The sequence below is a fragment of the Micrasema longulum genome, unplaced genomic scaffold (genome assembly GCF_059751315.1).
Source record: "Micrasema longulum isolate JH-2025_06_02 unplaced genomic scaffold, ASM5975131v1 h1tg001192l, whole genome shotgun sequence".
Lineage (NCBI taxonomy): Eukaryota > Metazoa > Arthropoda > Insecta > Trichoptera > Brachycentridae > Micrasema > Micrasema longulum.
The window spans coordinates 179228-204334 of NW_028278379.1; the positions used below are offsets into that span (position 1 = coordinate 179228).

The following is a 25107-nucleotide window of genomic DNA, read 5'->3' on the forward strand; positions in this document are numbered from 1 at the left end:
GAATTATGCCCACGTAGAAGGGTATATATTGTCGATGGTATCTCGTTGCTTTATATAACATTTTACGTTTAAACAAATTTGTTTTTAGACGTGGGCACAATTAATGATAAAAAGTATTTGATTTATACTGTATGTTATTAAGACGAAATGAGGCCTGACTTTTCTTTATACAAACGTATTCTTGTATTTTCTTTCTGGATTGTGGCACTAAGTAATGATTTTTTACACGGTACAGTTATTTACCGTTGGCGAGTCTTTTTTGTTTTGTTTTTTGATAAATTGTTTAAATAAAGCACCCAGTTTTATCTGCCGTTTTAAGACGTACGGTATACAAATATGATAAATATTTTTTAAAAAGGCAAAAGGTACCGACACAGAAAATTTCCTTCTGATATTTTTTCTTTAAAAATACATCGAATCTGGGTGGCATCTGCGAGAGAGTCACAGAAAAACTAAGTTTTAAAAAAAGCTATCCATCAAACTGCTCTGTCACGCATATTCTCTTAACTGTTGTGTTTATGCGTGATTTGTGTTCGCGTGTGAAATAATTTTGGTAAGTAAAATCAACTAACAGAGGTCCTGAGGGACGACATAAGTTAGCCCCAAGGCAAAATATATAAAAACATATTACGCAGTTTAAATGGAAGGGGATGCGTAAAAGACACATTATTCTATCAACGTATTATTGCACAAAAATCTTCAATAAAAATTATCCTGAAAGTCAGAACGAGCTCACTTTACTTACATATACGAAAATTTTTATGTTATGACTATAAAACAAATGTATGCGAAAGTTTTACTAACGTATGCAAACAACAATTATTCAATACTTCCCGTGACACCAAACAACTACTACAGTTACTAGACATTCCACCCTGATGCTGCAAAAGCAATAAAAAATGAACACAACTTTCGGTAATATAGGATTGGTCGACTTCTCCATTAAAGTGTACAACCCTTTTACATAATCCATGAGGACAATTAGAAAATATTACCGCTATTAAGATAATATACCGATAATAGAGGTGGGGTGCGCACGGATGTATGAGTGGATGATGATTGTGGAGCCAAATAGATAAAAATATGTTTTTATTTACGATGTTTTAATTTGAGAGTTCATTTAAAAAGGCATGTTTTAAAATTATATCGAATGTCTCCATCGGCACGGGACACTCCAGGTGATGGAGGAACATTGTCTTTAACGTAAAAAAAGTAACTTATAAATTGTCGAAGAAAAAATAAATAAATGGACAAATAAATAAGGGCCAATTTATCATAATTAATAGTTAGCGATTACCGAATGCTCTGCCTATTATCGTCGTTCTATCATTTCTTTATCTTTAATAAATTTGACCAGCTTCTAGCTAATCTAGCTAAAAAAATTAAAATAATTTGACTGACAATTAATAAAACTAATATATAATATTAGCAATATAAAATCCGCTATGAATGATTTGATGATTTTTGGACAGACTTTTAAAAACATTCAGATTGATGAAATTATTAAGTTACTTTTTGAATTATTTTAGACAAACATCAAACACTAAGATATATATAACTATGCTTCTACTTTCATTGTGATAATCACATCACAGCTTTATAATGAGATTCCCATTGCAATGTTTTTTTCGAATACTAATGGTGGCGATAGTGTTTACTTTCGAAACATTATTAGTGCCAAATTTTTGTTTAGAGAGGCATTTTAACTTATCCAAACAACTGCCTTACCAAAGCGTTGAAATAAACATGAATTAAGCATACTTAAAATTTCTCATCATAATTTTTGCTACAAATGAGTTATTGAGATTATCCTTTACAAATTATACGTATGAATAGCACTTTAATGTAAATGAAGTTAGATAGAGGATTCAACAAAAATAAATTAAAAACATAATTGCTCAGTTTTAAAACGGTTATCTTGAAATTTAAATCGCTAAATGCTTCGCTTAGTATATCTTATAATGGTTAAAATTCAGTAAATTTTATAATATACTACTTACGTACATACATACATGTGTGTTATATGTAAATGCAACACAACGGGTCATTGCAAAATTTCTATTTGAGGCTACGCAGGCAAAAATCAGGTAAATAAATATTGTTGAAAAAATAAGCAAGTTTTGTATTTTATATTATATTTCAACATTTAACTGCCTAGAAATGAAAATTGTATTTAATCGATTTTAATTACCTTTCTTTGAATACTCTTATCTGTGTCAGTATAATCTACGAATACGTTAATTGAATTCTTTCATTGGCCGAAACGTCTCGACATGGCGTTAGTTATCCTTTTGTTGAATCGACGAAATAATATTTAAATATGTTGTTATCCTTGGCCGAAGATTAAATATTAGGAATCCATTTAAAGACTAACGAAAGTTTATGTATTATAGTTGCCTTTTTATTTCTGTCTGACCGTCTCGTATCTGACGTAACGATTCAACCTTTCATACAAACAACTTCTTAGAGTACGTACCTACCTAGTTTTTTTTCTTTCATATTTTCTAATAAAATTTGAAAAATAAATCAATTGTGTCTGCTAATGCAAGTTATGTTGTGTGAGCGAAGATGACTCTGGTCTAAATTTCAAAAGGAAATAGTAGAAATGCCAACGGCGACGTCTATGAAGCTACTTAGACTAATACAGTGAGAAGGTATAGAATGGATGTATCAAATAAATATTCAATATTAGTAAGTTACTTTCAATCGACTTGAAGTCCGAATTAGATTCATAAAATCTGTTGTTTTTAATTTGCTAATACGCAATTATATTACAACGAAATAATAATAAACTAAAAAAAGGACAAAACCGTAAGTTTGTTAATTGTCATACGTAAAACAAATACGTCTGAAAACATGTGCTTAAATTGTATTGCAGATAATATAAATTGGTTGCAGAATAAACAAAATAAACGTAACCTTTTCATTCGTTGGTTGGATGTCTAGAGCGCCATAAAAACCTTATCCACGCTCGACGGTGCATAAGAAACTACATTTCTAAATAAAATGCAGCTTATTTTGATCATATCTTACAGGAAGGTAACCATACCTGGTCACCAGACCAGTGTTACATGTCAGTGCCACTTTTAGGTACAATGAAATACTTCAGTAGAAAACAACCTTCAAAATCAAATATTTCATGTCAGCCTGCCCCGTGGTAGGCAAAAGCGCCAACTACTACACTACGAGGCGGACGTTTTTCCACTCGATTTCCCCTTTTTAGGATTTTTACCTGAGATCTAGCCGTTGAGTCTAAACCACTCGTCTAGCATTCTGGTTCTGTTTTGCACACATACCCCACTTACTACTTTTTAAAATTTTAGAGAGACAAAAATATAATTTAAGAACTCACAAAATTAAAAATGACCTAAAGATAAAGAATAGTTATATTTTTCATATATATTGTGGTCAATTTTATATCATTCCATTTCATTGTGAGGACAGTATGAGTGTAAGTTCGCAAAGAGAGTTAGGTAAGAATATTTACTCTTAAAAAATAAGGAATTTAAAAGTGAATATCGTTTACTTACGGCTTGCATTTAAACCCGTTTTTCTTGCTTTAATGCTCAACTTTATTTCTTTGTATCGCTCTGACGGTTTTAAAAAGAGAATTCGGATACGATGTATCATAACTTAAGAATATTTTTTTTTTGATATTTCGATTCGCCGTTTACTATGAACTGAAACCGGCTGGCGAATTAATCCTTATGAGTAATTTTAAACAAAATAAAAATGTTATCTGAGATTCAAAACCCACTTTATCACAACTCGCTTCCTATTTTCAAGAAGAATTATTTGAGACTGCTTGCTTCGAAAAATAGCGTGGATGCTTTGACTAGAGAGAGATAATTATTCTTATGCTGAAATAGAGTCAATGTTAAATATTTCTAGTCTTCAAAAACGTAGAACTAATATTGACTCCATATATATGTTCGGCATACTAAATGGTATAATCGATGTTCCACCATTACTGGGACAAGTAAAATTCAATATTCCGACTCGTAGATTGAGAAACAATGAAGTACTGTTCATCGACCAGCATAGAACAAACTATGGCCTTAATTCTCCAATGACCCGTCTTTGTCGTATTGTTAACTCAAGACAAGATCTGGACTTTTTTGGTTTAAGTTTACAACGATTTAAACGAGAGAATGCTTCTTTTCTTTTTTAAAAATGTTTTAAACTATTCTTTTATTGTAATATTTAAACCTTATAAATTGTATACATGGACAATGTCCGTTAATAAATAAATAAGAATAATAATAAAATGGCTATATTTGTGTACATTGTCAAAACGAAAGTATTTTGAAAAAAGTTAAGTTGTTTAATTTGTAATGTATTCTATTTTCAATAAATCACTTTATAATGGTTTATACGTTTACATTTAATGAAGGAGTAATGCGTTAAAAAAATTAAATCTAAAACTCATTTAAAACTCAACAATTTTTTTAAAAACAGAAATAAACTCTTGACATTAATGCAATAAATTTCAAACTAATCAATGAGATTACAACAGGGACGGAGAATACCTTAAATAAGGGAGTATGGAAGTCTAGGCATTTACAGGGTTTATGACCTGTCATTGGCTGGTTTAAGTGGCCACCATTTTGCCTATGTTTGAACATCCATATTTCTTAAGTTCTTCCATTTGTTGATTTAAGAACATTTGGACAAACTCAAATATTGTAATGAAACCAACTGGTCCAAGAAGAAGTTAAAAAATTGAAAAATTGTTTTCTGGCGTTGCCTAGTATGTGAAATAATTCAGTCTGATAAATCTCTTCACAACAATAAAGGTTTCAGTTCTTCAACCTCACTTAAATCAACAAATGGAAGAACTTAAGAAATATGGATGTTCAAACATAGGCAAAATGGTGAATGTTACACAGTGTGTAAAGTGGCCAGTTAAACCAGCCAATGACAGGTCATAAGCCCTGTAAATGCCTAGACTTCAATATTCCCTTATTTTAGGTATTCTCCATCCCAGTTGTAATATGTTAATCTAAATGACTCCCGAGGGGGTGAAATCCAGTATTTTGTCTACGAACATTTGGACAAACTCAAATATTGTAATCAATGAGAAATGCAAAAGAATAGAATAATTCAAGCGGCGGATATGTTCATATGTTTATGAATGTATTGTACCTATACCATAATTTTATTGCCCCTGTTTGTCTTTGCCACATAGTTTTATGTTCTTTTTGTTCAGTTTCTTGTACATATGTTTCTTCATATAACTGTTGTATTTGGCTTATGCCGAATATAAAAAAAATATGAACAAACAAATATACATGTTTATATAGTTGATTGGATAAGTAAGTACTATGTGTGTGTATATTAACATATTTATGACTATATATGTATTATAAAGAGGTAAATAAAATTCATTTAAAATATAATTTACTGCAATAGGAATTCAAGGTCAGAATTGAATAAGAAAAAATATCTTGTTTTTAAAATTGAATAACCTAATATAATATCTCACGTGAGAAGCAATAGTGTTTTATTACCCTCCCTAATAATTTTTCAACACATAATACATGTTTTTTGCTATAAAAATGAGTCGGATAATCTTGATCCGGTTTCGCGACCAAGACACTTGATCTTTAGGCCAGATATTTGATATTTATAGTACCTATACAAACCAACCAATATACAGGTGATACGTGTAACGAGTCGATTCACTTCACCGACCACGTATGCTCTGTGTAGCAGTGGCGAGCGGTTTTAAAATTGGTAATTGGTATAGTACCTATACATAGCGGTAATATGGCACATAGAAAATAAGTCTATTTTATATTTGATAAATAATCCATAATAAATGGCACTAGTGGGTCATAGTTTCAGTAAAAATATTTTCTAATGTAGCACAAACAATTGATTTTAAAAAATGCATAAAAAAAAACTGGAACTAATGTACGACGAAAAAAACCTATACAATTCAACTACAAACTAAAAAATACTTCTCTTTTAATGGTTTCGTCAATAAAGGATCTTGGCATTACTTTAGATAGTAAACTCTCCTATCGTGAACACATTGATAATATTGTAAACAAATCTCTCAAACTTCTCGGTTTTATCAATAGAGTGACGGCGGACTTCAAAAATATTAATACCATAAAAACTCTTTATTGCTCACTAGTTCGACCCCATCTAGAATACGCTTCTCCTATTTGGTCTCCATTCTACAGGACTCATATTGACCATATCGAGTCTGTCCAACACCGTTTTTTAAGAAAAGTGGCATGGTTGCTCGGATTACAAAGGGGTAATTATTCTTTTTTTGAAATAGAGCAATCTCTTAATCTGTCTTCATTGGAGAGACGTAGAACTGAGATGGACCTTATATGCATTTTCAAAATACTTAATGCTTTAAGTGATGTCCCATATCTGTTACAATCAATTTCTTTTCATGTTCCCAACCGTGTCACCAGAAGTCAAAATTTGCTATTTATAAAATCTTCTAAGAGCAACTTTGGTTTTTATGCCCCAATGTCCAGAATGTGTAGATTAGTCAATTCATCACACGACTTGGAATTTTTTGGGATAGATCTTCCGGCTTTTCGTAGATCTCTTCGCGACCAAACAGTGTGGGATGAAGTTGGATTGGCATGGTTTAGCTCAAAGTTTTAGGTCTTTCGTTTTTTTTAATATATTGTATACAATTATTGTTTTGCCCTTGTTTGTCTTTGCTAAATAGTTTTATGTTCTTTTTGTTCAGTTTTTTGCATTTATGTTTCTTTATGTAACTGTTGTAATTGGCTTAGGCCGTATTTATATAATAAATAAACAAATAAATAAATGATCAAGTATTATTGTAACTTCCGTGTTAAGACATACAAAATATATTCGTTATCTCTTTCTCACACATAACGAGTGCGCATATTGTCACCTCCCTTAGACCGTCGTAAGTCAAATTGATTTATTAAAAAAAATAATAGCCCTTATGAAGAAGTATTGAAATACTAAATTGCATTAATGAAAGCTGCAAAATTTTACTGTAATCACAAGTGTAATTTTTCAAACAAGATTACTAAAACTTTAGGTTTAAGGCGTATTTAAATTCGTGTTTTTTCTTCAGCAGAGTAATCTCGTGTAATCCAGTAGTAATACTTTTGGCTAATAGAGGCGCAACTGGTCGCTGTATGGAATAAAGGAATATGATGTAAATTTTCTTACTCAAGAAATGCAATGTATTTTTTTTTGGGATGTGTTTCTTCCCAATAATAATGTAACATAAAACACTACTTTCGATGTTAAAAAAATATAGTAAGCTGCAAATAATCGATTATAAGGAGCATTCGCCCCTGCTGTGTAGGTACAGACAGCCACTGCTCCGTGAATATATTACCTATGTGCCATGCATATTATGCACCTACAAATAATGATATTGAGAATTTTACAATGTTAACAAAGCTAGTAAAATAATATAAATTATTATTGATATCTGTACTAATAATAGAAAAATCATATCACGGTTTTCGCTTCTAGGTACAACTACCAGTCAATGGGTACAATACACAGTTTGAACTCAGTACACGAGAAACTAAACGCACGGGTATGAACAAAACCTATTTTATTAAAGCAGATTTTTTTAATAAAGAAAGACTTGTCTAGAAACATGAAATAGGTAATTTATTTATCCACTGACTTAAGATTTGAAGTTGAGAGTCACAAAAGAGCCTACTAATTGAGGTTTAAAGGGCCAAATTTTCTAGCATGTAACACAGTCGATAGCCGATTAATAATCTCCACCCACAAATGATAACATTTTGAATAGTTGATCGAAAGGTTATGTTTTGGTTGAATTCAAAGTTGTTATTAATAACACGTTTTTGGGTCACCGTGTGAATAAATTTTTAAATACCGAACCTGCCATATACCATCAACTTAAAAAAACTTTACTGAGTTACTGAAAATTTTATTTAAAATTAGAGAAATTTTATAAACAAAATAATAAAGTTGACTCTCCGGAACGTACCTATGAACCAGTAGTGTGGCTACATACACAAAAAATGTGGATTAAAAAACAACAAAAATAAAAGAGCAATTTATTTTATTTTGCTTGCGCGTGCAACCAAAGAGCGATACAGTAGTTTGGTTGTTTACTGGTTTTTTGTGTGTTTTTAGTACAACTTTGGCGTTGGATGGATGCTCAGATATAACCTTTTAAAGTAAGACTCATAGACATTATTTCCCTATTAAGTATCTCCTTGTCATTCCAATGTAAAAAAAATATTGTTTTCTAATATTAAAATTTGTAATATTATGTACATATTTTATGGTACGTTCGCTAAATTGAAAAAAACCTAGATTATTTTTATTTGCTTTGTATTATCGTCAGACTTGCTATCTAAATAATTCATAGAAAAACCATTATTTTATTTTATATATCTTATAACATACGAAAAAATTAATACAGTTTTACGTGGTAGTTGAAACAACATTTTAAAAATAAAATTTAGCTTAAAAACCCTTTTCAACAGTTCTTGGCCTAGTGAACGCTGTACCTATCAGTAATTAGTTTTATAATAATATAAGGTATTTGAAATTCATCACATGTAATAATTATTTGCTAACAATTAAGTGCTCACGTTCTAAAATATGTAGATGTGTAACTTCTATTGACATTTCGATATTAAATCAAATTGGTATTTAGTTGTTAGTGTTCGATCAATCCTAGAAGTTACTACCTATTTAAAAATGCACGACTTTTGATTACTTTTATTCGTCCAAAATCAGTCTATAGCCTTGCTCTTAATTTATCCACAAATAGTTATATTAGACTAGGAATCAATATTTCACAAGGGAATCGTGTTTCACGCTTCATATCGAGCGGATTGACCGTTTTATGATAATTAAATATAAGTGTTTTCGTACATAGTATTAGAAAATTGGACGCACTCGGTATTAGTTACCGAGACAGACCTATTGTGGGAATGTAACATTTCCAATTGAGATAAATATCGTAACAAGGATATGAAGCGAGGGTCTCTTTCTCTATTACGCAACGCCCTCGTCTGCCGATTTAACCTTTTATCATTCTTATGTTCCTCGTACAAATATGCAAATATTGAAATAAATCAGAGACATTTCAAAACGCTTTATTATGAAATAGCATTACCGATTGCAAAAATGTGTCGATAAAGGTAAATAAGAAAAATCTTTTCAAAGTAACGAACCATTTAAGTTATTTCTTAGCGCGGGTTGATCAGTTGCAGAAGCCAACGTGTTCATACAATCTTCATTCATTAAGCTCTTCTTTCATTGAGAAACTTTATGGATATGTGCAAGTAGGTAATGTAGGTTAAATAAGCATAAAGGATGGGTACCTTACGCCTGTCTATAAACTAATGCGATCTCTTGAAGTACCCACTTAATCACTCAAAGACCAGGTTGTTAAAGTGAAAAATGTATTATATTATGCGATAGTGTTTCAATAAACAAGTTTTTTAGGAAAACTAACGATGGAAATTCATGGATAGTTTGTTGAATGGATTTAAGTTTATTTTAAAAGGTATTAGAACAAAACGTTTGCTATAAATTCTACTTTTAATTTGTATTTCCTAAAACGGCGCATTACGTCCGACAAAGATATTAGGGATTTTATTTAAATACCTTTCAAAAATATATCATCGAGTTTCTTTCCTACACCATAAGTATTTTTTATTACTTCTGAAAGAATTTTAAAATCCGCCAACACATTTCACCATGATTACGTTCATTTTATTAATTATATTTCTTTTCCATATTATAAGGCTTTATTTTCTACCAAGTGATAAATTTAAACAACATACATTTACACATTTAGCAGAAGAGTGTAGATGCCCATATTACCGCAAGCCGAATTCTGTTGCATATGCACTATCTTGCACTACTAGTCGGTTTAATATTTTATTTCGTGGTATTTATTAAGAAGTTTCTCAGAGAGTATTAACAAGAAATAGGACAAAAAATACCTCTCGAGATAATTATCAATGTCCTTGGTATTTAGAGTCGATTTTAAAAGCACATCGAAGCTTCCTGGAAATGATTGGATTCAGAGTATCTGTGAATTCTGACGTCATAAAATTTCCGTAGCCTTAAATTTCTATGCTAATGCATTTTTTTTTCTTTTACATGATACACTTTTGGGATTAAAATAATCACACAGTCAACAGAGAGGTCTCAATACTTTTTTTCATTAAAACAGGTATTTGGCGGCCTCCATCGTGTAGTGATTCAAACGCTTGACTCGTGCACAGAAGGTTCCGGGTCCGATTCCATGTGAAAACACAAAGAAATTAAAAATGTGATTTTTCTCGAGTCTGGGTGGTCTGCGTTGTAATTCACTACTCTAATTGGACTTCTTGGTCGGTTGTGGTGGAAAAAAAATCGTTGAAGCAACGGATTTTGTAAATATTTTTTTGTTTAGAATCAAACAATCAGTCAATTTTAGTGGTGCAATTCCACCAGAATTATCTGATATGAGACGGAAAATGCTCTTCTTTTTAGATTAGGTTAGTACTTAAATTGGGGATTTTTCATACTTTGAACATCTTTGATTTTTCGATGAGAGGTTTTAAAGTAAATTTGCTTTCTAAAATATATTGATGCACATTACGGAAATATACATTTAAATAATCTTTGGGAGTGCTGTGTGTTTTTTTAGTGTCCTAAACCAACAATTTGGTGAGGATAAATAAATTGTCTTTGTTATTAAATGAATTGAGAGTTAATGTATTTTTACCATATAATAGAGGACGAAAATTGGATTTCGACATAGTAATAACTCAATTTGATCATATTTGGAGTTGCCGTAGTTTACCTCTCGCATTCAGAAATATATAATCAATTTATAAACTTTTAGAAATTACGAGTAGGTACTACAGTACTTATTGCATTAACTTTTTATCATCTTATCACTTAGTAGGGTACTTCTGAATTCAATCAAGTTGAATAGAAATATTGATAAGTTAGTAATATTAATTCATTAATTAATCGACTGGTGTAATTTAAGGCAAAATAAGATTGGCATTTTCTTCTAGATCAATTGAATGAGATATAAAATGGAAATAGAAAGTCAGTTATTACGTATACGCAAAATAAAATTTCCTACGAAATACCTGTAAATAAATAATAAAATAGTCCGATGCCCTAGATGTTCAGTATAACTATTTTCGCGGTTTCCAATCTTACATAATATATTTATTGCAGCATGGATGAATGAAACCACGAACCAGTAACACAAGCGTTAACTATTTTTATTTGACGATCGAGGCCTACTTGGATAGTACACGCAAGATTGTATTACGATATGCAGATCTTTAATATGTTTACTTAATCCTGATTTACAAATTCCTGTAGGTATTTAGAACATTTCCAAAAAGATAATTTATTTTTTTAAATTATCTACAAATAATAAAAAATAAAATTATTATAATAAATTATGATTATTGGTAGGTACATATAATTTTTTCGGCACAACCATTGCGTTGATGAGCAGAAATGTTTAACAAACAAGACAAGTAAATATACATTATACGATACATAAAAAAATATACTCATGTTAGCATGGATACATCCAATAATAAAAGAGTATTGAAAGTGTTGTAAAAGTAATTACATAAAAAACCGGAACAGTAGAATATGCAAAAATGTACGGTTTTATAAATAAGGCTAGATAAAAAACTACTAATATTACAAAAACCATTGAAAAGAACATTCATTACCATAACGAATGAAAACACTGATAAACTATTTAAATCTTTAAAAAAAAATAGGTCTAATAAAAATAGTTTATTAATAAAATTACAATAACTTTATCTACTACATTTTATTATGGTAATAGATATCTCTGGATTATATGTAGTCCGTCTAACTAGGTACACCCTGTTTAAAGGCAGACATTTTTTATTTGTAGATAAATAAACGAAACATAACTTCCTACTAGTGAATTAAGTATGTAATTTTACAACATTATATGTCCTTTTTCATTTTTTTAATGGCTTTTTTTATATGAAACAAATTTGAACAATTTTTTCAAAAGAGTTCTCTCAGCTGAAGTCCTATCATATCATAAAATTGATAATTTAGAAAATAAATAAGTTAAGTTCCAAAAGCAAACAAATTAACATAAATGGACTACTAAACGATTTAGTTTGCACCGCAAATAACTAGTTTTCAACATCTTCTTAATGGTAGATTATAGATTATCACGAATTACCATGAAAAGGCGATCTGTTCTGAGCTAGGTAATGACTGCTTTATATAGTTCGGTATCAGTACAAGTTGAAGTCTATGAAAATTGGTTTTTCTTCAAGTGTCAATGGTTTCTACTGGCCATGGGGCCAACAACAGCGGCGAATTTCACACAAACTCCGGATGGAGGAAAAATCAAATTGCTAAACTGATTAGGACGACTATAAACATTACAATCCTCGCCGGCAATCTGAAAAGCCAAAGTCTCTTTTATAATTGTTTCAAATTTCTTAACATTCCCATTTGGTCATTATTTAGTGCATTAACCATTAGTTCTTAATAAAACCGACAACACTACTGTTTTAGTTAACCAAATGTTTTTCGTGTTATTTTGATGTTATGATTTTTTTATTGTCAAAAAATAGTTCGCTCTGGGATTTGATACGAAGAATGATGACATAACCATTACGTACCTATACATTTTCTAAGTGAGTATATATGCCCGTCTCACAAATTTCCTAGAATTTTCATTGAATTAATTGGCCAAAAAACATAATTTAATTTAAAAGTAAAATGGACTGTTAATGGTCGAAAGCATTCCTTTATTGTCAAAAGTAATATTCATTAGGTAACATTTAAGACATAAATGAATAAATTCATGTTTTCTGCTACTGATGCGATGTTTTCGCAATATGTAATCAGTAAAATGAAACCGTAAGTAAGTATTCATATTGTATATTTATGCACGTTGACCGGTTTCGAAAGGTCACCGCGAACAACATCAGAATACCACTTAGACAATTATTTATTTTAATATGCTACCTACATTACGAAGAATAAAAATAATTGATTAATATTAATTTAAATTCCACACCGTAGTACGCGAAAATACATCCCAGAGGCGTATTTCTATTTATTGATAACTTTTTAGATTAATCTATTATAATTATCTTTTTAATTTATTCATTTTCCATATGCATACTTCATGTGGGGATATGGAAGGCGGGGTTAGAGGTGTCCGATCTAACTCTATTAGAAAGTTTTGATTTTGATTCTAATGCCCTCATATTCCATAAAACTATGTAAGTACCTATCGCTGTAAGAAAAAAATCTCAATAATATGAAACATATTGTCAAACAATCCGTATATTTATTATTATTGTTTGAGTTCTTTATAAAAAATATCTCGTTCCATAGTAATTTCACAGCTTCTAATGAGATTGGTAACTACTGTCTACCAAGATATAATTCTAAAAGGATAACGCATCAAATGTTCACCTACACATTTCGGGATGAATGGTGCTCCAGCAATTAGCGCGTTTACTTACCACGCACGAGTTATCGAGAAGGATCGACAAAGTTGACGTGATAAATATTGATTTTTTTTACACAGCAATATTTCACAGTCTCCCTGAAGTGATATTCCAAACGCTCTCACGGCCGTAGAAAACGCTTTTATTTACATACAAAATACGCGAGATAAAAATGTTTTCTACGGCCGCGAAAGCGGTTCAGAATAGCACGCACGGCTGGACTGGCAATGATCATCTTGCCGTCATAAATGAGTTCGAGAATTAAGATACTAGTATAAAGATAGAGTATAGACAAATTATGGCAGTGATTAATTATTCATTTCAAAATACAGATATTAATAATACAGAACTCACAAGACTGAACAGTAAAAGAAACAAAAAATTAAAATAAAATATTTTTTGCATTGATTACGAAAAAAGTAATGCTACCTAAAATGCAATTTAATAATATTTTTACTATTAACTAATAATTAAGTTTTGTGTAAATAAAACTAAAAACAAAAACAGGTATATAAAAAGCATGACAAGAAAAATCTGAATAAGTAACGCCAAGCAAAATATCGCCAAACATGTAAATACAAAAACATAATTATAAAACAATACTAAAAAGTGAAAAAATACGCAATTCATAAGGCAAGCTAATTATTACGAATTTCTTCAGTACTACAATAAAAATATAAATATTCAATTATACATGCCACTATCATTTTATCAAATAGGTATACCAATTGTTGTGTTAGTTTAAATAAATTATTACAAGCATATTTTAAAATGACGAATATGTTCGGAGAAGAATTTTTGCAAGTCAAAACATTTACATAATTTTAGATCTGTCGTTATCTGGTTAAATAGCAGGATAAGTATAATTGTTTACCAATTTAATTACGCAAATAATATTTATTTAAGCAGTTACTGTCTTAGTGCTTTTATTATTTTGATTTATTTTATAATATTTTTGAGAACCTGTTAAGGTTATATAAAAAACATATGTATTATATGGTCAAGTCATGAAATGTCTGGTCTGGTTAAATTGTTAACACTTTATTTAGAATGTACATGTCTGATTTTTTTATTAATAATAATAATGTTAAACTGTATGCTTGATTATATTAATTGGATATAAAAACAAGGACATTAATGTTTATGTTCCTATATATTCATTAAATTAAAGATAACTTTGGCATTGTATACATTCGCATACAATAAATCATAAATGAAGAAAATGCATACGAATAAAAAATTCAGAAAAATAAAATTAATTCCATGAAATCATTTTTTTTTCAATTCAATAGTTATAAACAATATTTTAAATATTCATTTTAAAAATCAAATAATGCCTGAAGGCCGCTGTCAAAAAGTTAAGTGTAAAAAAGTTTCCTTTTCGTCAAAATGTACGAAATGGGTCACATAAAAAAGGTAACAAAGTAATATATAACTTAACATTTTTTATGCAACCAGCCCTATTTGAATTGAAATAAAGAAATAAAAAATGCTTACACAAAACGTTTAAACCATGGATAAAAAGGCTAACTTTTTCTATTACAACTTTTTTATTTGTCATTTTTTAATGCGTCAAATTTTGGTATTTTTATTTCACAAATCGGAGGCAGTGGCCGGGGGGGATTTTACTTTTCACAAGTATTTGGCTTAAGGCAAAACCATGTTTCACTCTAAACCTGTCTGATCACACTATGAATACTGAATACACACATGTCCATTAATTGCAGGAACGGAACAAGCGTTTCGGCAAAATAAAGATAACGATTACCTTTCTTTTAAGTTGAAATCTTTTTCTAAAGTTTTTATGTCATAAATAATAATGGAACAAAAGAGCCTTTCAAGTGAATAAAATATAAATTTAAATGTGCGTAAAATAAAATAAACGACATGAAAACAAGAAATGTAAAGTATTATTAAAAATCCTGTAAATAAATTTATTTCAGCCATACTAAGTTTTCTAAATATCTGTATATTTTTTTTTTACCATAATAGGTCAGAAGACCGAACTAGGTAAAGTAGTGAATCACAGCACATAACATCCAGGCTTGAGAAAATACACGTTTTAGTATTTGAGTTCTCATCGAGAATCGTACCCGGAAACTTTCCGTGCGTACTAAAAAAAAGTAAGTCAAACGTAATTACACCACGGAGGCCGCCAAACATACGTATCTATAAACGTATTCATTTATTGTCTGTCTCAGTGGTCAGTGCGTTTGCCTTCGACGCAAGAGGCCTCGGGTTCGATCCCGACATGGTTAGTATGGAATGAGAATTTTAATTGAGAAGGTGTTTTTTTATTTATTTTACAAAGCAATATTTTATTATCATCTTGACTGAACATCTTGCCCTTTGCCATCACAAAACAAGAAAATGATCGCTTTATGCGGGTCTCAGTATCACAAACAATCTATTTTTCAGGAGAGTTTTTTATTTGAACACGGCTTTACTATTGTTTTCAAGTTATTAATGAACAAAAAAACATTCGTATATTTAAAGTACAGAAATTAAAAAAGTTATAAATATTATATATGGATTAATGCATTGAATAAAATTTTTGCCTTTTTTACTTAATTTATTTTAACCTTTGTGGTTTTTAGTACAAACTAAAAAAACAAATACAAATTGGTGTAAATTGAAATTAAAATAAGGATTAAAGAATTGAACTCTCCATTTTTAGATTAGTTAAAATATTTAGTAAAAATTGCTAAAAAACTATGTAATGAATATCCAAAACACCTTTGAAGTGTCAAACAATGAGTGATATTGAGTGCATAGTGGTAGAAATGGTAATTAAAGGATATTTTTTGTTCATTCATACAAATTGAAGTAGACGATAAATTGTTTTCTTAGAAATTCATGCGGACAGATGCTGTTTTCATATTTACACAAAACACCGTATTTTTAACAGTGAATTTAAGGTAGCTTCGACTTTTTTAGAAATATTTGGAAAGAACGTTTGTATGGACGCATAGACTGAGAATAATAAAATCCAATAATATTGTTTTGGAAAATATTGGACACTTGGTGTTTTCAGAACGAGGTCTTTAATTGATTTATGGAAAAACGATCTTAAATTTGACACTTTTATTAAAATACAGTTTCAATCATTATAATTCCTTATCTGAACACTTCCTTATGTGCATAGGGCAATGCATTGGTAAACCAGTTTCAGCGAAAACAATATCCGTTACATCTGGGCAGAGTTTTAAATCAAGTCTAGGAACAGAAAAAAATAGATGTTCAATTCAATTTAACTAAGAATTTCTCGTGTCTGGGTGGAATACAGACTAGAGTTCTCCATTTGGAAAAGAACCAGAACCCAGAGATGACTCGATAGATAACTTCCAAGTACCCGAAAAAAAACTGAAAAATAAAATCGAATGCAAATTCGTCCGCCTCGGGGTGCACTGTTAAATCGTTTGCTTCCCATGTTTCAGGACTCATGTTCGATTCCCGTTAGGGAGTCATGTTCATTTTTAAATGTGATTTTCTGTACCATAAGTCTGATCATTTTGTCTTCACCTGTTTACTTAGTAATTTATTTTTATTCATTCATACAAATACACATATTATTATAAAATAAAAATAATATCGTATCTCTAAATGATCATGGGCTACTGGATCAAAATGGGCTACTGGATGCTGATAGGCAAATGATGATAATATATAAGTATAATATATTATATTATTTACAATTTTGTTTCTCAATTACTGTCGAACATTTGCGAGTCTTATTTTTTATTTAAAATATATAAATCTTTACTAAAAACATTATTTATTATTGTTATTTATTTACTAACGGCCGTAGCCAATTTGTACAAAATACTCGTATGTAAAACACGTTGTTAAAAGATACAGTAGAACATAATAAAGAGAAAACATGGTTAGTAAATAAACATTGTTAAACACAATAAAGGAAAAGCACAGTAAATAAAAACAATTATTAGATTTGAGATAACAATATTATATATGATAATTTGACTGGGTAAAGCTTTAAATGTATGATTTGTTTAAAACTTTTTTTGAAATTGAAAAAAAAAATTGTCTCTATTGAAAAAAAAAAATTGTATTATTTAATTACATTGAACATAGTTTATTATTGTAATCCGACCCTGGTAGTCTTATCACCAGTTGAAACGTTTCACAGTTACTGATTCAGTGAGAACACTTTTACTGCCAATGATATTCTAAGCTGCTAACTGCCTATCGCTTTTAATTAAATGTATTGTATCACTTACTTTTTAATACGAAAATGTTCTAGACATTATTCGAAATATTATATTTTGATCAGTGAGGATCATCATCATCATCATAATTCCACTTTCCTCACCCAGTTGTGCATAAGGCGCTGTATTTGTAAACCAAATGCAGCGTATTTCGATCACCTGTGACATAAGGTTAGGTGATCAGTTCTACGTTATGCGCCTGTCCAGGAACAATAAAATATTGCAATTGAAACAACCCTGGAAACCAATATTTCCCGTCTACTATGGCAGGAATCGAACCCAGCACCTCAAGGATGGTAGTCAAACGCGCCAACCACTATACAATGAGGCGGACTTATCTCCACTTGATTTCTTTATTCAGGATTTTTACCTGACACTAGTCATCGAGTAGAATAAAATTGTCCAGGGTTCTGTTTTTTTTTTCCACACACAACTGTATTCTTCATCCGCCTGGGCACAAAGAAAACTATGGTAATATTAGTTTAGTGAGGATACAAACATTTGAAATAAATTAATCAAAATTAATTAAAAAAAACGGAAAATAAAATAATTTATTAACTTCGTATACATGTAGGTAGTAAACTTATTAAAAATATTATAAGTTTAACTTATTGTAAATAATTATAAATGTACTCGTATGTTTAATTTAGACAACATATATATTAATTAACACAGATTAATATAGCCTCTGTGAAATATATATATTATATTTGAAAAAAGGTTTGAATGAAATGTTGATTTTTGTAAAAATATATTTTTTTTAAAATTGAAAACATCGGAAATTAAAAATGAATACGCATGAAACTCGCACATAGTAATGTCGCAACGCATAATATGCTTAAACAATGGTAGGTAGTAATTACTCATATAGAGTTTTGAAAACGCATTTCAGTTGTCACATGCACGAGATATTTTAAATGAATTTCCCATTTGAAATTTCCATCACGCCCTGGGAATCTAAATGTCGTATGTTAATATATAATTCCTGAAAAATGTAATGCGGCTACCGAGGCGATACCGTGTGTTAAACATACCTGATGTGTTTTGCCAGAAACATTTGTCATGTAAATAATTGCATATACCGTAATTGCAAGCCAAATTTTGCAACCAGGAAAATGTGTTTTCAAATAATTTACGCAAAAATTACATCAAAAAAATACAGGACGTAGAACATTATTCATTTATATTTGTTTTATTTCAATAAATTACTTATTTATTCTCATGATGGGTATCTCAAAAGTAATTCAAAAAGTCTAAGTACTTACAGGGCTTATAATTTTTAATTCATTTGGAGTTGTAGAATAATTATCGATACTTTTATGTATAATTAAGTTTGAACTTGCTTTTGGGTCGATCGACTATTAAAGACATATAATAAAAAGGTGGTAGTAACAAAATAAATTAAAGATGAATCTAAATAAAATAATAATTTAATACGAACAACGGGTAATTTAGAGGTAAACCCTCCCAGTACATAAAGTATGGAGCGAGTCGCGCGGCCATGAGGACGATTGAAAAAAGCGAAAGTTATTTCGCTACCGACCTTTAACATTACTCTCGTTTGATATTGACGAGGTACTCGCGACACATCTCTCCGATAAACGACAAAATAATAAAATGTTTACTTACAGCGCTATCCTGAGAAGCATGATGTCAACTGATGTACGTTCTGTCTTCAAATCACCGATTGTCTGAAGGCGCGCTTTCAAAAGGCTGTTGAATTCACTGGGTACCGCACATTCGAAACTGAAGGCACTTATCAACAGGCGGCGGGGAGCGCGATGTGCAGCGACGGGGGACGCGAGTTCGATCCCCAGCAAGCCGACTGTAGCGCGGCGGCCACTCTCCACCTCTCTTTATATAGCGCCGCCCCTCCAGGCCAGCTCCGACTGGTCTCGCCAACACTAGGCGCGCCGGGCCGCCGAAGGTACTGATCATCACTTCGGTGACATTTCCCCGATCCCACTTTCCTAACACCACCATTATGAGACCAATGATTGCTTATTCATTTCATTATTCACTAATAAACCAGAAATTCACCTGAATCACAATAATCTCCACTTGTATAGAAGCCCGTTGAAGCCTGTGTCTGCTGACACAGAGGTTTTTACCTTGATGGAGAAGTTAATCTCTTTAATGCAAGTTATGGTCAAATATATTTTCCACCGAAAGAATGTTATTCCGTGGATATATGAAATCCCCACACTGATAAACCCGATATGTCAATATGAAGCAGGTATGGTCATCACCATTTCCTTATCCACACATAATGGTGGAAAGGACACGGCTTTGGTGTATGGATTAAGGAGTATCGCGATCTTTTTTTGTTACCTGAGAGTAGGATACGCGGGTAGTTTTTTTTTAAAACACCGGTTTTCTATATTTTTTATATGGGAGTTGCTTTATTATTTACCTTGTTTATAATATACAAGGTTTAAATATAAAAATGTGGATTTTTCTGCAATTAAATTTCTTTAAATTTATCTAAACTGTTAGGATCAGGAGGGATATACTGATGTGGACCAATCGGGAACTTCTCAGCATTTGCTCATGTGGAGAGGAAACCACTTAAAACTCTTCAGAAGAAGCCGGCCTGTTGGCAGTAGTCAACAGGCGTTCCGTTCCACTAGAGGAGTGTTCGGCATTTTCTTCCCTACTTTGGTTTATTTTACCGTTTTATTTTAAGGTAACAAAAAAATAATAATTCACCGGTTTAAGATAAAATGGTTTATTTATATAGATACGTTTTTTAAAACGTCATCGTGTGTACATTATAAACAAATAAAATTTCTTACGCTTAAATCAGTGACTAACAAAAATGTAGAGTGAAACGACTTTCCAAATAAATATCGCATTACAAGCAAACTCACTAACCATTAGACTACGAAGAGGACTTTTTGTATACAATCTTATTAATTATTATCAAATAACTTTTATTACCTCAACCAACAATGGACACACGAATACTGCCTTTGAAATAACTCGAAGATTTCCATTGAAACTTTGCATCGTCACCAAAATTTAAACAAAAAAAACATCACACTGCGGCTCCGTTTCCCCATAGGGGTAGGCGGAGAAGATAGAACGCCACACCATTCATAAATATTCTCGTGCACGCTCGCTGATTATTTAACCTCAATTGTACGTTGGATTTGGTCATGCCATCTCTTTCTCGGTTTTCCTCGTTCTCTACATCCATCAACATATCTATTCGCTCTACATATCCAAAGCAGGTCTCCATTGTTTATTTATTGATAACGTGTGTTGCAGTCTGGCAAATTCATAAATAATATACTATTGAATCTCACCCACATGATAAAGGTTTCAGCTCTTTTACTTTACGAAAGTCAGCAGATGGAAGAGATAAGGAAATGTAGATGTTTAAATATGGGCAGAATGGTGAATGTTACTCAGTGTGTAAAGTGGCCTCTTAAACCAGCCAATGACTGGTCATAAGCCATGTAAATGCCTCGAATTCCATATTCCCTTCTCAAAAATGTTTTCGAAAATGTGCAAAGTGATAGCTTAAACCAGTCAATGACAGATCATAAGTCCTTTTAATGCTGAGACTTCCGTATGGCTTTCATAAAACTGTTTTCCATCTCTGTTGCATTAATATTAAATGTTTGTCAAACAAATCATTACGCCATTTCCCTGTGGGTGTGGGCATGCTCTCGGGTAGAACGCTACATCACCATGTCTTTGCACACAGACCTCGCTTCCTCTACATTCATACATCTTCTCTTGTACGCACGACGATTATTATTCCGACTTTTTACATGTATCTTTTTAAGAATTTGTTGAATTTGGCTATGCCATGTCTTTTTCGGTCTTCCTCATTTTCTGCATGCATCAACCTTCGCTCCGTAAATTCTTTTTGCCGTTTTTTCGCGTCTATTTGCTCTACATGTCCACACTAACACAGCACTCCCCTCTCGACCTAGTCGATAATGGTTGTCTTAGCTTTTCGTAATGCACGGATCTCGGCATTTGTGCACGTACATAGTTTTATCACACATTTCCCTAAGAGAGCGCGTTTCGACAGCATTAAGCCTACTTTTATCCTAAATTTTTCCGAATCCATACTTTGCTCCCACATAAAATCGACACCAGAACATCATTGTAATAATTTTAATTATTTTTTCGTACAATTATTTTTAGAGACTTTATCCAGGAAAATACACATTTATTTACAATATTATTTTACATTATAATACATCAAACATTAGTTCGTTATCGGGTGCTCAGACATTATTGTCAATTAAAATTCAAGTAAGAGAGTAATAATATTGTTTAAATTTATTTCAACAGAGAGGCAAAACATTTTTGAGAAGGGAATATGGAAGTCTAGGCATTTACAGGGCTTATGACCTGTCATTGGCTGGTTTAAGTGGCCACTTTAAGTCAACAGATGGAAGAGTTGAAGAAATGTAGATGTTCAAACATGGGCAGAATGGTGAATGTTACACAGTGTGTAAAGTGGCTACTTAAACCAGCCAATGACAGGTCATAAGCCCTGTAAATGCCTAGACTTCCATATTCCCTTCTCAAAAATGTTTTTCCTCTCTGTTGAAATAAATTTTAATATGAAAAACTCCCTAGGGAGGAAATCCAGCCAGTCTGCAAGCATTTGAACATAATCAAACATTATTGAATAATGTTATTCATAATATTGTGTATAAGTATTTAATTTTTATTTTTTATCGAAAAACAACAGATGTTATACAAATAATAAATAATAATAAAATATAAAAGATAGCGTACATCTATATAAAAGTTTTCACAAATAAAATGATCGAACATATTACACAATAAAGAACAAAACATTTAATAGTCTACGAAGTTTGGTACTAAATCTTTACAATACATAGGTTTCAAGGAATTTAATAAATTGCCACAAAAATTTAAAGTACCTATTTCAAAATATAGAAACAGGACGTGCGAATTGAAGAATTATTTTTTCCAGAAGTACTTTGAATAAATAATGTTAGTTTATAGAGAATGTGCATCTTGAACATATACCTTTTAATATTTCACCGTTTTTGCTTGTATATGTAATTTTTAATACTATTTAAATGTTATTTGTGTTTTTTTCTTTTTATATACTTTTTTTAGCTTGTATACATAATTTCAATTTTTTCAACGTTTTTGATAAAAAAAATTAACCTGTATTGGGTGTGCGCATATTTTGTTAATTAAAAAAAAATGATTTTATTTTGTACTAGTTCAGTATGTATATATACATCCATGTAATTTTTAAACTTTTTCAATTTTCTTTCCCAGATTGCATAATGTAAACATTATTTTGAATTTATTTCCATGCCTAGTATTCTGTTTATTCTGTTATTTTCAAGTATTTTTCATACCCTTTTTAATTTGTAGTATATCATAATTTTAATTTTTCTGCTTTTGTTAAATAATATTATAGTTTAAAATTTAAAAACGTCTCTAAAAAAATTATTATCTGTATGTCCCTAAATGAGTTTTTTTTAAAAAAACTCCTTGGGAATATTGTATATAATTATGTATAATATGTTTTCAATATAATATAAAAAAAAAAAAAAAAATAAAAAAATAAAATATTTTATAAGAGCAGAAAAAAGCTACGATAGATGAATTAGTTTTTAATTAAAAAAAAATTGGCAATGGATTATAACAAACATTGGAACTATCGTGTTGACTTAAAATGACAATTTATTACTATCGTAATTTTAGGACTATCGAAAAAAATGTTCAAAATTTTGAAGAGAAAAGACAGATCAGGGCAGTGATTACAACGGCTTTCTTCATCGGTACATACCAAGACGATATACTCAACTTCTGTACTATCTCTATCTACCTCGGTATGTTCTACCGATTTGTCATCCCGACGTCATATGATCGAATCCAACCAATGATTGACCCCGAACGTTCCTTACTTAATTTGAATTTTAAATAGATCTCATTTATATTTTAAATGAACTTCAGTGATAAAAAGTGGCCACTTCAAAGCAATTATAAACTTCAGAACATCCAAATTAAAAAATAAATGCTCGCTTGAATATGACTTTTGACAATTACTAAGAGCCAGTTGCATTAAAAAAGTCATGTTAAATAAGGTTTGGAGTTAAATAATCGTTTTTATCAAAATGTGGAGCTGTTTTATTTGAACTTTTAGTGTGAACTCCATTGTCCATTTTGACGAAAACGCAACAATTATTTAACTTTAAATTTTATTATTATTTATTTTTGCACTACAACAGGCCAGGAGGGTCAATTACAGTGGTGAATTACACCCAAACTTGAGAAAAATCTATTTTATTTTTTTGTATTCTCACAGGGAATCAAACCCGGAACCTTCCGTGCGTGAGTTAAGCGTCTTGACCACTACCCACGGAGGCCATGAATATTATTATTTATTAAAAAATTTTTTTTTATACAATTGGCTCTAAGAAGGTATGCTAAACGATCTTCTGTATTTATCTACAGAGCGATTACAAAGCCGTGTCTTTGAACATCTCGATACTCTCAGGAAGATAGTAAAATAAATAGAAAAAATGTAATAACAATTTTTATTTTTTTTATTTAGTGGCAAAATTCTTACGCCTAGATGCTCTTATTTGTTAATAGGGCAGAATCTAGCCACATTATCTGTGCATCTAGGCCTTCGTTTTAAAAACTGACTGTTATGTCAGAATTTAATTTGACTTAAAAGTTGACTTACCTCTCTATTATATTTTTAATAGGTCTACAGGTTTAATTAAGGTTTTAATTAAGGTTTTTAATTCAGGTTTAATTTAGGTCTATACAAATTGGTTATGTTTTTTATGATTATTTTTGTTTCAATTGCTTATTACGTTAATGCTAATCAGATTAATTGGATAAATAAAATTTTTATCTTATTTAGTTAACTTTGTTAAATAACTAATTTAAGGCACGTTTTACTTATTGTAAAATGTTTCACCCCAGTGAGGGAATACTATTCTGTATAAAAAAAAGAATACAAACATTGTAAAAGTATAAATACATAAATATATTTTATGAAAAAAAGCGCCAACCTAAGAACGATTAAAAATTTAAATAAATCGTAATAAAAAAAAATTGCTTGGCGGAACAAAATGTTTGTCACTTTTAATTTAATTTATTTTATTAGGGATTTTTACCGCTATTACATAAGAAAATAAGTAGAAATATACTAACAATACTAGAGCCAATCAAAAGAATCCACTGTTAGATAATTAAAAAAAATACGTCATATTTAAGAAAAGAGTTTACTAAAAAGAACACTAAGTTATTGTAAATTAGGCAGGATTAGGACAAGGATGCATGAAGAAAGGATAAGGAGGGGAAGGGAGACGTACATATTTATTATTATAATGTCTACTAAGTTACAAAATGCATTTTTAGTG

The 25107-nt window shown here is 30.7% G+C and overlaps 1 protein-coding gene across 2 annotated transcripts in view; it reads right to left on the reverse strand.

The window, feature by feature from the left end:
* Positions 1 to 19547, reverse strand: part of LOC148276566 (uncharacterized) — an 80293-nt gene extending 60746 nt beyond the window's left edge. For both annotated transcript variants that reach the window (XM_088234074.1, XM_088234073.1), the window contains exon 1: positions 19349 to 19547. In XM_088234074.1, the coding sequence (XP_088090200.1) occupies positions 19349 to 19368 (20 nt within the window). In that variant the 5' untranslated portion in view covers positions 19369 to 19547. The remainder of the gene's footprint in view (positions 1 to 19348) is intronic.
* Positions 19548 to 25107: the final 5560 nt, after the last annotated feature.